Source organism: Podarcis melisellensis, assembly GCF_964234715.1.
Source record: "Podarcis melisellensis genome assembly, chromosome: 7".
NCBI classification, from domain to species: domain Eukaryota; kingdom Metazoa; phylum Chordata; class Lepidosauria; order Squamata; family Lacertidae; genus Podarcis; species Podarcis melisellensis.
The window spans coordinates 3,694,320-3,707,590 of NC_138539.1; the positions used below are offsets into that span (position 1 = coordinate 3,694,320).

Sequence of the window (13,271 nt, forward strand, 5' to 3'; positions counted from 1 at the left end):
ATAATATTCAACACTTACATAAGATTAGAAGGGTTTTTATAACCATTCTGAAAGGCCAAAGCATTTCTGATCTCCAGTCCCGATTTGGACCAAATGCTCTGTGCCCCCAGATAGGGCGTTGCTTGCTTCCCTATAGCATCTCCCAGGCGGGACCGGATTTAGGTTTGATGAGGCCCTAAGCTACTGGAGGTAATGGGGCCCTTTATATGTGATATTTTAGGGAGCAGGCTAGCAGGCGGGGCCCGTGACTTACATCAGGGGTCAGCAAACTTTTCCAGCAGGGGGCCGGTCCACTGACCCTCAGACCTTGTGTGAGGGTTGGACTATATTTTGAAAAAAATATATGAACGAATTCCTATGCCCCACAAATAACCCAGAGATGCATTTTAAATAAAAGGACACATTCTACTCATGTAAAAACACCAGGCAGGCCCCACAAATAACTCAGAGGTGCATTTTAAATAAAATGACACATTCTACTCATGTAAAAACATGCTGATTCCCGGACAGTCCGCTGGATTTAAAAGGCGATTGGGCCGGATCCAGCCCCCGGGGCCTTAGTTTGCCAACCCATGACTTACATAATAGGAGCCAACACAACACAAAACACCGTTGCTGTATGTAGGTTTTATTTTATCTGTTTTTTAATTGTAGGAGGTGAGGACAGGTGACCCCACCTAGGCCCGAAGTCCCCCCCCCCAACCAGGCCTCAAAACTGTCCAAAATTCCTTTTGTCTTCTAAAAATCCAAAACAGCTCTGCTCTGCTTTTCTCACAAGATGCTGTGGCAAGGGCAAACCGTTACTTTTTATCAGCACAAAAAGGCTTCAAAAAGCTAATGAATAGACTCTGTTCCAAGCAGGCCCGAGAACTGACTTTTATCTCATTCTAGTTGCAACTTCTGGGACATGCTGAACTGTACTCATTCCCCTTTCCTGGGAAGAGTCCCAAGACAGGAGCTTTCTGTTCATGCTCAGAGGAACTCATGGGCAGGACTCCTGAGGGAGGAGAAAGGGAACTAGAAGGGGAATATATACTCTGTGCAAATGGCTGTGAACTTGTGCATGCTTTTTGTGAGTTATCACACTTGCTCCTTCTATTTTTCCCACCTGAGGGCAAAGCCTCATAAGGCTACATAATCTTATATTTTGGAAATGTACATCCAGTTTTCCTTCCTTTACTTTTTTTTTTGCCCCCAAGAGAGTGGGGCCCTAAGCTATAGCTTGTTTAGGTTATTGTATTTTAGTGTTCTGTTGGAAGCAGACCAAAGTGGCTGGGGAATAAAAAATTATTATTATTATTATATCTCATGCGTAAAACGAAACTGCTCCCAGGGCGCATTTTGGAAAGCTTTCGTTTCTGGTGAAAAGGGCACCTCGGCTGCAAGAAACGAAAGAGAGATGCGAAGCCCAGGAGGTGGGTTTGGGGTGGAACAACAAAATTAGAAAAAAGCTTTGCAGCCGCCGCCTTGGATTTGAGGAGAAGCTGCACGTGGGTTGATCTCATCCGGCCCCTCCGGCGGTTTATAAGCAGCTTGCGCCTAAATTGCTGCGCGCTGGGCAGCTGCTGCAAGACGGAACTGTCGCTTGGTCCGCTGTTTTCATTTTTTATTTTTTGCAACCCAGTGCAAGAGTTTTCGCCGCTCCTCCACCCCGGAGGTGAGATCCTTTTTTTGCAAAAAAAAAAAAGATAAGGGGGAAAAAAGGAAGCGCGGACAAGACTGCATCCAAAATGAAGGCGTCTTTTGCAATCCTGCTGGCCGCATGTCTCTGCGTGCAAAGAGGTAAGGCCCTTCCATTTTCACTAGACAGGACGCTTTTAGGGTTTCTGACCCCCCCATACAAAATTAAGTTTTTCTCCCCCCCCTCTTCTCCTCGCCCAATATCAATTTAGGTTATTTTTAAGGATGCCCGTTAGCTGCTAGCAGGCGTCAGCCTTTATCTCTGCAAAGCGGGGGGAGAATAGCTTGCTTTTGCGGCCGCCCTGAGTCTGGTTTGCGAAAATGGGCGTTGCAGGGGCTCGTTAGAAGAGCGCAACGTACGCCGCGATCCTAAACCTCTGGGAGGAAGCGCCGCTGGATTGCACAGGAATTTCTTCTGGGTAGGCGTGGCTTAGGGTTGCGCTCAATCCTAAAGGTGCCGCCCTGACCCCATTTGCCTGGGATTGTCCTGCGGTTCTCTGCACGCGGTAAATGAGAAAGGAGGCCCATCGGGCGCACCTGGGTCTGCTTTCGAGTCAGTGTGCGCTTCAGACAGTGTGGCGTAGTGGTTAGAGTGGTGGGTTAGGATCCTGGAGACCCGAGTTGGGGAGGAAGGGTGGGATGCGGGTTGGGCCGGAAGCAAAAGATTAGGCAGGAAAAGCCCCCTCTGACGTCAGACACGTCTACCTGTGGTGATGAGCAGGGAGGCACTCAGCACATGCTCAGAGACCTTCTCGGTACAAGGGCTTTGCAAGAGTCGGGGGAGGGGCGGCTGCTGGGAATGGTACCAAGATCTCACCCCCCCCCATGGCGGCACTCCTGGAATGTCATTTTTGTATGGAGAAGGGGCTGAGTTAATTTTAATCTGATGTATTCTTTTGAAACATACAAAATTTTAAAGTATGGATGTGAGTTTTTCTTGATTTTATTGCTTTATTTTTCTGTAAACTCTTGCATGCATGGGAGCAGGGCCAGGAACAGAAGGTGGCAACCCCTACAGAGTGCCCAAAAAATTCATGGGGGAAGGGGAAGCAGTCCACGAGGTCTTTCCCACCCCCTTTGTCTGAGGGTCTGGATCTTTGCCAAGGCCTCTTGCAAGCGCTGGAAGAGAACTCCAGGTTTTGTGGTCGCTCCCATTGTGGTGTTGTGGAATTTTTCCGGGATGATGTAAAAGCTGGGATGGTACGGAATGGGAAGGGATGCCCTCCAGCTGTTTTGGCACTAAACTCCCATGATCCCCAGCTAACAGGACCAGTGGTCAGGGATGCTGGGAATTGTAGTCCGTCAAAGATGTGCCAAAGATGCATTGGAGCAATATTTTAGAGCGGAAACATTTATGGTTTTTTCTTCTTCCTGGAATGCCGGTTCCAGGATTCTGTGGCTCAGTGCCTGTCCCAGCTAGTCCTTTGAGACGGGTAAAATTCTGCAGATCCTTTTTGGGCTGCTGGCACCATCCCTTTCCCTCTCCGTGAATATCCCTTCCCCATCCCCCAAGTGATTTATGCCCTATTCAAAACAGCATTGTAAAAAAACCCAGAGAGCATGAAAACCAAGCCTGTACTTCCCACAAGTCCTGACTTGCCTTTTCCTACTGTTAAAAAGCTTTTGCGTTTCAATAACCCAATTACCTGTAGTCCTTCAGTCATTATGGTCCTTCCTGGTGGAGAGGATACAGATGGCTAGCAGTAGCCACTATGGCTTACCTGCTTACAGGTTTTTCCACAGGCATCTGCATGGCCATTGTGAGAACAGGATCCTGGAGTCCAGGAGGGGGCAGTGGCCGGATCCAGCAGGCTCTGCTTACATTCTTACGTTCCGTAATTGAATGAGCAGCTGCAGAGTTGTATCTCAAGAGGAATCGGGTTCCTCTGGCAAACAATGGAAGTATTCTGTATTTATTTTACTTGTTATAATGGAGGTCAGGTCCTGGCAAGCCCGCCTCTCTCGCTTTACACGGAAGGGAGAAGAGGCCTTTTGGAAACTGCATTCCTTAACCAGGCAAAGGGGATGAAGATGGGGATCCAGCTGTTTCTTGGGGGAGATTACCCACCATCACTTACCTGCTCATTGAGGAACGCCAGGTTCCCTATGAAATTACCGTATTTTTCGCCCTATAGGGTGCACCGGGTCATAGGGTGCACCTAGTTGTTTTATTTTTCTTGGGGGGGGGGAATAAAGAAAAAAAAATTATTCCCCCCCCCCCCGAGGCCCAAGAGCAAAGAAGCCATGACTTTGAGCGGGATGGAGCCCGCTAGCTATCTTGGCTTCGTTTTTAGCCTCGGGGTGGGGGAAGCCCCCCCAGAACAGGTCCGGGAGCAAAGGCGAGGTTACACTCAACCTCGCCATCGCTCCTGGAGCTTGCTGCTATCCGAAGCCCGGGGAGCGCGGCTCTGTAGTCCACTGCGCACCCCGGGCTTACGGCAGCTACCTGCAAGCCTCCCAAGACTTGCGGATAGATGCCCGAAGTCTGGGGTGCGTGGCGCTGCGCTCCCCGGGTTTCGGGCTGCAGGCTGCTGTCCGCAAGCCTTGGGAGCCCGGCGGGAGCTCCCGCCGGGCTCCCAAGGCTTGCGGATAGGTGCCCGAAGCCTGGAGAGCGAGAGGGGTCATGCGCACCGACCCCTCTCGCTCTCCAGGCTTCAGCAAAAGCCTGCATTTGCTCCATAGGCCGCACACACATTTCCCCTTCATTTTTGGAGGGGAAAAAGTGTGCCCTATAGAGCGAAGAATACAGTAGTTTGAGATTATGTCCCACCGTTCCTTCCAAGGGTGCCCAGAGCTTCAGGTCTCTTAGTTTTAATCTGTGATCAGGAAAGTGATGCACAGATGGTTTTTTAACTCTGGAGTAGGCTTGCTAAAAAGAACCATGGAAAGAGAAGAAGGGAAGTCATTGATGTATTGAGGATGTAAAAAGAGTATTTTAAATTGTAAAATAGAATGTGTGTGTGAAAGTGAAACAAGAGGAAAGCATTGGTGTGGTGTAATAATAATAATAATAATAATTAATAATTTATTATTTGTACCCCACCCATCTGGCTGGGTTTCCCCAGCCACTCTGGGCGGCTTCCAACAAAGACCAAAAATACACTAAAATGTCACACATTAAAAACTTCCCTGAACTTCCCTGATGTCTTCTAAAAGTCAGATAGGTGACATCTGGTGGGAGGGTGTTCCACAGGGTGGGTGCCACCACCGAGAAGGCCCTCTCCCTGGTTCCCTACAACCTCATTTCTCGCAGGGAGGGAACCACCAGAAGGCCCTCAGCGCTGGACCTCAATGTCCGGGCAGAACGATGGGGCTGGAGACGCTCCTTCAGGTATACAGGACCGAGGACATTTAGGGCTTGAAAGATCAGCACCAACACTTTGAATTGTGCTTAGAAACAATGTAAATCTTTCAAGACCATGTTTTGTGGTCTTGGCGGCCGCTCCCAGTCACCAGTCTAGCTGCTGCATTCTGGATTAGTTGTAGTTTTGGGTCACTTTCAAAGGTAGGCCCACGCAGAGCACATGGCAGTAGTCCAAGCAGGAAATAACTATAGCGTGCACCACTCTGGAGAGACAGTCTGCGGGCAGGTAGGGTCTCATCCTGGGTACCAGATGGAGCTGGGAGACAGCTGCCCTGGACACAGAATTGACCTGTGTAAAGAACGTCAGGGCTTGACGGCGCATGGGGCGTAGTTTTGGACACCAGTCACATGCCGCTGGCACCTTCTTCCCCCGAGACAGTTTAGCAGCACTGGGAGGAAATAAGGGGGAAGTATAATAGTTTACTAGGCAGGGGTAGAAAACACAGAAGCAGCTGCCTGCCAGATGTTGCTGAAATTCCTCCCAGCATCCCTGCCCATGCTAGCAGTCTACAGTATCTGGGGGGCACCAGGTTGCCAAAGCCTGATACCTATAGGTCTCTGTCTACCTGGTCCAGCCACTCCATTCTGCCCCCCCTCCAAGTCTCAACTTTCCATACCATTGAGTTACTAATGGAGTGATTTGGGGGGTTTTCACCTCGCCTTACCTTAGTTTACCTTACCTCAACTGGAACGTGTCCAGAGGAGGGCAACCAAAATGGTCAAAGGCCTGGAAACGATGCCTTATGAGGAACGGCTAAGGGAGCTGGGCATGTTTAGCCTGGAGAAGAGGAGGTGAAGGGGTGATATGATAGCCATGTTCAAATATATAAAAGGATGTCACATAGAGGAGGGAGAGAGGTTGTTTTCTGCTGCTCCAGAGAAGCGGACACGGAGCAATGGATCCAAACTAAAAGAAAGAAGATTCCACCTAAACATTAGGAAGAACTTCCTGACAGTAAGAGCTGTTCGACAGTGGAATTTGCTGCCAAGGAGTGTGGTGGAGTCTCCTTCTTTGGAGGTCTTTAAGCAGAGGCTTGACAACCATATGTCAGGAGTGCTCTGGTGGTGTTTCCTGCTTGGCAGGGGGTTGGACTCGATGGCCCTTGTGGTCTCTTTCAATTCTATGATTCTAGTTTCCCCCCTGCAGATTTTTGCCACTACAGTAGAAGGGCAGGGGTCAGCAACCTTTTCCAGCCATGGGCCGGTCCACTGTCCCTCAGACCATGTGGGGGGGTCGGACTATATATTTTTTTTGGGGGGGGGATGAACGAATTCCTATGCCCCACAAATAACCCAGAGATGGATTTTAAATAAAAGGACACATTCTACTCATGTGAAAACACGCTGATTCCCGGACTGTCTGCGGGCCGGATTGAGAAGGCAATTGGACCAGATCCGGCCCACGGACCTTAGTTTGCCTACCCCTGGTTTAGAGGCTTGGCATCTACCTTGAATGCAGAAGGCCTCGGGTGCAATTCTTGACATTTCCAGCTGGGATGGGGGAGAAACAGGTGACAAACGCCGGCACCCTCTCTAACTCTTGTGCATAACATCACCGACACTTCGTTTGATCAAACTTACTTTTGTTGAAGGGGAAGAAATGGAGGCAGTGAGAGATTTTACTTTCTTGGGCTCCATGATCACTGCAGATGGTGACAGCAGTCATGAAATTAAAAGACACCTGCTTCTTGGGAGAAAAGCAATGACAAACCTAGACAGCATCTTAAAAAGCAGAGACATCACCTTGCCAACAAAGGTCCGTATAGTTAAAGCCATGGTTTTCCCAGTAGTAGTGTATGGAAGTGAGAGCTGGACCATAAAGAAGGCTGATCACGGAAGAATGGATGCTTTTGAATTCTGGTGCTGGAGGAGACTCTTGAGAGTCCCATGGACTGCAAGAAGATGAAACCTCACCATTCTGAAGGAAATCAGCCCTGAGTGCTCACTGGAAGGACAGATGCTGAAGCTGAGGCTCCAAGACTTTGGCCACCTCATGAGAAGAGAAGACTCCCTGGAAAAGACCCTGATGTTGGGAAAGATGGAGGGCACCAGGAGAAGGGGACGGCAGAGGACAAGATGGTGGGAGAGTGTTCTTGAAGCGACCAGCATGAGTTTGACCGAGGCTGCGGGAGGCAGTGGAAGACAGGAGTGCCTGGTGTGCTCTGGTCCAGGGGGTCACGAAGCGTCAGACACGACTAAACAACGACAACAACATAAGAGCCTGGCTAAAGGAACTTTAAAGACTGAATCTTCCTATTGGACACAATTTAAATGAGTTTTCTGTTCGTGGCTACGGTAGTAGATCTTGTACATAGCTCTCTCAATTTTTGAATTATTAATAATAAAAGATTTAGAACGTAGAATGGTTTGGTAGCGTTTTGTTTGCCGCTTATGTGCTGCTTACTTTACACTGGTCTACCCCTGGTCTAGGACACCATTTTTCACCCCAAAGGAAAGGGTTGTTATTGTTCATTTCATTTCTATGCCGCTTTAGATTTTAACGGGGGAAAAACTAACTCAAAAGTGGTTTGCATCACATTAAAACAATCTAGAATAAAACTCAAGGTTCAAGGAAAATATTTCAGTGGCATTCTGCCCCCCCCCCCTTTTATCTACCTACTTAATTTATAGAGCTGCCCCTTGGCGGACATACTCTAGGAAGCCCTTGTGGTGTAGTGGTTAGAGTGTCGGACTAGGAGCTGGGAGATCAGGGTTCAAATCCCCACTCCGCTATGAAACTCACTGCAGGACCTTGGAGTGAGTCACAGCCTCTTCACTTATCTTGCAGGGTCCTTGTCGGGATTAAGTGGGAAAGGGGTGAACTATGTACTCCTTGGAGATGAATGCAGTGAATAAGCTCTTCTAGAAAACTGGAGGGACCAGCCACAATTGGACCCATACCAGTTGCAAAATGCACCTGGCTAATTTTGAACGCTGCTTGTGGGTCAGTGGTGCATTTCTGGTGATATATTTTGGCAATCAGGGTGGATAAAAATAAATTATTTTTTTTTAAAAAAAAAATTCGATTTTTCCTAATTTAAATTGGATTTTTAAAATAAAATGCTTTTGGAGGAAAAATCTTCCTAAAGATAGTTTTCTATTTAAGTTCCATTATAGTCGAAAGGCTATTCATAAGAAATATGGATTTAGTTTTTCATGTATGTTAAAACTCAGTCTGTTGTTTTTTTATTTGTTTAACCACCTCAGTTAACAAACATGAATACTATAATGTTATTGTTTTAGTTAAATAAATTGTTATTAAGGAAATGATTATTTTTCTCCTCCCAATAAAGCACAGCATAAAAGTTGTCCAAATGCAAAGTTAACTTATTAAACCTCACAACAATTACCTAATTATTTGTCTATGTATTTATAATAGTATAACCAAATCAGTAATTTTTGATAGAACTGTAAACACTACTCTGAAAATTTATTCTTCTAAAAACGAAACCTTCATCTGGTTGTAAATATTAAAATGATACTAGCAAGAATGAGTCTTTCTGCAAAAAAAAGAAGATTTAAATCAAGTCTTACAGACTAGTGATTTAAATCAATTTGATTTAAATCAAATCCACTCTGGCTGGAAGGGGAAGTTAAAAAGGTGTATAAACGTCAAAACACTTGAGTGGGTTGTGGGATGAGTGAAAGCGCCTACAGCAGACATAGGCAAACTCCGGCCCTCCAGATGTTTTGGGACTACAACTCCCATCATCCCTAGCTAACAGGACCAGTGGTCAAGGATGATGGGATTTGTAGTCCCAAACATCTGGTGGGCCAGAATTTAGCTATGCCTGGCCTACAGTTTCATCGTGGGTTTGCTTACTCAGACGTAAGCCCTGGTAACAAGAGGATATGGCTGAGTTGGAAGTGGGAAACTGTTGCATCTAATTTTGGGAATGGTTTTAACTGTTTTTCAGCTTCGTCGCTGGTGTGCTGGTACTGCGAAGGAGCAGAATCAAACTGGGGCTGCTGGAGGTGGCAGATTTGCTCGGATTCAGAAACCTCTTGTGCCACTGTCTACGTTGGTGCAGGACTGGGTAGGTGTATTTTAAAATAGGGGCACTAGGGTTGCTTTACCAGGCAAGGAGATTCTTGGGTTAATAGGCTGTGGGGTTTTCTGTCTTTTGCTACAATCAGCCTTCATCACTTGATGGCTAGGCAAGACTTTCCCGATGGAGACTTAAAGCCCATCTAGTCTGGGATAGGAGTCTTGGTTTATTTTGGCTGGCAGGCTGGAGTCCCCACTTCTCATGGGCCGACCTGTCAAGTTCAAGGGACGCGGGTCTAAACCACGGAGCCTCTTGGGCTTGCTGATCGGAAGGTTGGCGGTTCGAGTCCCCACGATGAAGTGAGATCCCCTTACTCGGTCCCAGCTCCTGCCAACCTAGCAATTCGAAAGCACACCCGTGCAAGTAGATACCGTATTTTTTGCCCTATAGGACGCACTTTCCCCCTCCAAAAATGAAGGGGAAATCTGTGTGCGTCCTATGGGGCGAATGCAGGCTTTTGGTGAAGCTTGGAGAGCGAGGGGTCAGTGTGCACCGACCCCTCTCACTCTCCAGGCTTCAGGAAGCTATCAGCAAGCCTGGGGAGCCCGCGGGAGACGCCATACCGCTGTTCCCCGACCTGGTTTGGGGGGGGAAATAAAGGGGGGAGGAAATTCCCTTTATTCCCCCCCAAAAAACCTAGGTGTGTCCTCTGGGACGAAAAATACGGTAAATAGGTATTGCTGTAGAGGGAAGGTAAATGGCGCTTCTGTGCGCTCTGGTTTAAGCCACAGTGTTCCGTTGTGCCAGAAGCAGTTTAGTCCTGCTGGCCACATGACCCGGAAAGCTGTCTGTGAACAAACACCGGCTCCCTCGGCCTGAAAGCGAGATGAGCGCCGCAACCCCATAGTCTCCTTTGACTGGACTTAACAGTCCAGGGGTCCTTTACCTTTTACCTGTCAAGCACCCCACATGTTGTGGGGTGACAGTTTCAGCGGGGTTGAGCCTGTGCCAGAAACTCAGATATACAATCTAATTGCCAAATGGCACCTTATACCTGGGTTACGGTTGCCACAATGGAATGTCTAGGTGCCACCTTTTCCCAATGAAGCTGCTGCTTCTTAAAAACTTCGCTAAACAGGGCTGCCTTTAGTTGTCTTTTAAAAGTAATATAGTTGTTTATTGCCTTGACATCTGCTGGGAGGGTGTTCCACAGGGCAGGCGCCACCACCGAGAAGGCCCTCTGCCTGGTTCCTGTAGCTGTGCTTCTCACAGTGAGGGAACCGCTAGAAGGCCGTCGGAGCTGGACCTCATGACCTGGAAGCTGTACCAATAAAGTACAATAAAGCGAGATGAGCGCCACAACCCCAGAGTCGGCCACGACTGGACCTAATGGTCAGGGGTCCCTTTACCTTTATCCTATCTCCTCCCAGTCTCCTCTTTTCCAGGCTAAACATAGCCAACCCCTTCAACCATTCCTCATAAGGCTTAGATTCCTTTTTAAAAAAAATATTTTTTATTAACCGGCCAATCAAATCAAATTAAATCACATCACATAAATTCCGAATTACAAAGCCGAATTTTAAATAAGGCTTAGATTCCAGACCCTTCATAATCTTGGTCACCCTCCTCTGCACACATTCCAGATTGCCAATATCCTCCTCAAATTGTGGCACACAGAACTGGACCCAGGACTCCAGGTGTGGTCTTTCTAAGACAGAATAGAGTAGCACTGTGACGTCCCTTGATCTAGACACTAGGCTTCTATTGATGCAGTCTAGGATAGCGCTAACTTTTTCTACTGCTGCTGCATCACACTGCTGACTCACCTTAGGCTTGTGGTCCACCAAGACCCCTAGATCCTTCTTTTTTTAATAGGATATTTATTAAGGTTTTTAATAATAATACAATAAAGGTAAAAAGAAAGGAAAAAATAAAAAAATAGTAACAAAAATACAAAAGTAAAAATAATAAAAAAATAAATCATGCAGATTTTCCATTTCTCATTTTCCTTTAACATGTTTCCCGGACCTCCTCATACCTCCCTTTTTTGTATTCCGATTCAAATTGTTAGTTCAGCAAATCCTTCCCATTAAGTTTTAATCTGTTTCTAAGCCTGTTTCTCATATTCCCTTAAAACATTACAGCTGGAAACCACTTAATTTCTATCTAACATCATTCTAACATTCATTAATTTTACAATATTTCTGTAAGTAGTCTTTAAATTTCTTCCATTCTTCTTCCGCTGACTCTTCTCCCTGGTCTCGGATTCTGCCGGTCATTTCTGCCAATCCCATATAGTCCATCACCTTCATCTGCCATTCTTCCAGAGTGGGTAGATCCTGTGTCTTCCAGTACTTCGCAATAAGTATTCTTGCTGCTGTTGTAGCATGCATAAAGAAAGTTCTACCCTAGATCCTTTTCACATGCACTGCTAGTAAGCCAAGTGCCCTCTATCTTATATTAGTGCAGCTGGTTCTTCCTGCCTAAGTGCAGAACCTGACATTTGTCCTTACTGAAATTTGTTTTATTGGTTTACGACGCAGCAATCCAATCTTGAATCCCAATTATGTCCTCCCTGCTATTAGCTACCTCACCCAGTTTGCTGTCTCTCTTGGTATGTCCCACGGAGGACCTTACAGTCGTCAAATAAAAACATCTTGGAGAGGTCCTGGGCCACAGGGAGGTTAGGCTGGCTTCAACCAGAGCCAGGGCTTTTTCAGCTGTGGCCCCGATCTGGTGGAACGCTCTGTCACAAGAGACTAGGGCCCTGTGGGACTTGACGTCTTTCCGCAGGGCCTGCAAGACAGAGCTGTTCCACCAGGCCTTTGGTCAAGGCACAGTCTGACCCCCTCCTTTGGTAATCCACACAGAACTCTAGCCCAATGGTTGCCATTAATTTGACTCTGAATTGATTTTAGAATTAATTGATTTTAGAATGCATTTCAATTAATTGATTGTGATTTTATGTAAACTCTGTTACTTTTTCTGTTAGCCGCTCTGAGCCCGGCTTCAGCTGGGGAGGGCGGGATAAATAAAAATTTATTATTATTATTACTGATGGGCATCCTCTCTGTTGACTCGATTCCTTCCTTCCAGCTGGTTATTCGTCGCAGTCCATCACCAAAGGCTGTGTTCCGGTTTGCCCACAAATGGGGGTCAACCTTGGCTTCGTAGCCACGTCCGTCAACTGCTGTTCGTCTTTCTTATGCAACATCAACGGAGCCAGCAGCGTCAAAACAAACCACCTGATCTTGGCTGCTGGGATCGCCGCCAGCTTCCTCTACCTCTTTGGACCCAGGCTGTGATTTTTTTGAGAAATCTTTGCACGCAGAAGGAGTCTGCTCAGCCTTCTCCGCCGAGAAGCCTGAAAATAATGTGTTTTTCAATGGCATATAATTCCATTGCTTTTTAACCCAAATGAATCTGTGTCTCTGCACTTTGTATTAGTCTTAAGAGGAGAGAGACCTTTTCACTTTTGGGGGGGCAGGGAAGGGAGTGGGGGGGGGGAATGAGATGTTTTGTATGGCAACACTGCCCCCCTGAGGCTGCTGGGATTTTTGCACACCCTGGTGAGGAGCTGGCAGCTTGTTGGGGAAATAATTTTGCACGATATAGAAGCCAAAAACTCTGCTGAACAAAACATTCCTAATCCCTATGGGGGGCTTTAAACAGGGGCCTTAAACTGTGTTTTCCGCTTGATGGCTCACCGGGAGGCAAAATCGACTGGGGGTGGGGGAAACGCCTCGGATGAAATCTTTTTTTTCTTTTTGTATATTCTGAATTTAGATCCAGTTTTTTGCTTGTCACATTTCACATAAAGAGCAATGTGGCATGCACGAAGTGTTTGGATTTGGTTATTTGTTTTTGTTTTGTTTTGCCTGTTAAACTTTACATTAAAAAGTGAACACTGTCTAGACAATTTTGCAAGCTATGTGGGTTTTCAACACACGGTTCTCTTGTGTTTTCTGAACTTTAATAAATACGTTTTGGTTTTTACCTTACTTCATTTCCCCCCTTCTGTTTTCCTGTCACAACATGCCTCCAGTTGCATGTCGTGTGTTTTCCTGAAATAACTTACGTTATTAATTACTCACCCTTAGGTTCCAGGGTGGATTACAACATTAACGTACAGTTTTGAAAACAATCACAAAAATAAATTGGGTCCTAAAAACAATGCACCTCAAGTGTCAAAAGCCATGATCTCCCACATTTCATAAAACCAGAATTGTAGAGTTGTT

At 46.6% G+C, this 13,271-nt stretch overlaps 1 protein-coding gene across 1 annotated transcript; it reads left to right on the forward strand.

Moving 5' to 3' along the window:
- Nucleotides 1-1,508: 1,508 nt before the first annotated feature.
- LOC309374195 (lymphocyte antigen 6E-like) lies at nucleotides 1,509-13,034 on the forward strand. Its single transcript, XM_081919085.1, has 3 exons — nucleotides 1,509-1,782; nucleotides 8,962-9,081; nucleotides 12,130-13,034. Exons 1-3 carry the CDS (start codon nucleotides 1,731-1,733, stop codon nucleotides 12,336-12,338), a joined length of 381 nt encoding a protein of 126 aa, XP_081775211.1. The 5' UTR covers nucleotides 1,509-1,730; the 3' UTR covers nucleotides 12,339-13,034.
- The last annotated feature ends 237 nt before the right edge of the window (nucleotides 13,035-13,271 follow it).

Excerpts from the sequence above, each read along its gene's own strand:
- LOC309374195 (XM_081919085.1), top strand. The coding sequence starts at position 1,731 with ATGAAGGCGTCTTTTGCAATCCTGCTGGCCGCATGTCTCTGCGTGCAA. Across the intron at positions 1,783-8,961 it reads ATGTCTCTGCGTGCAAAGAG|CTTCGTCGCTGGTGTGCTGG; the intron begins GTAAGGCCCTTC and ends ACTGTTTTTCAG. Across the intron at positions 9,082-12,129 it reads CTACGTTGGTGCAGGACTGG|CTGGTTATTCGTCGCAGTCC; the intron begins GTAGGTGTATTT and ends CCTTCCTTCCAG.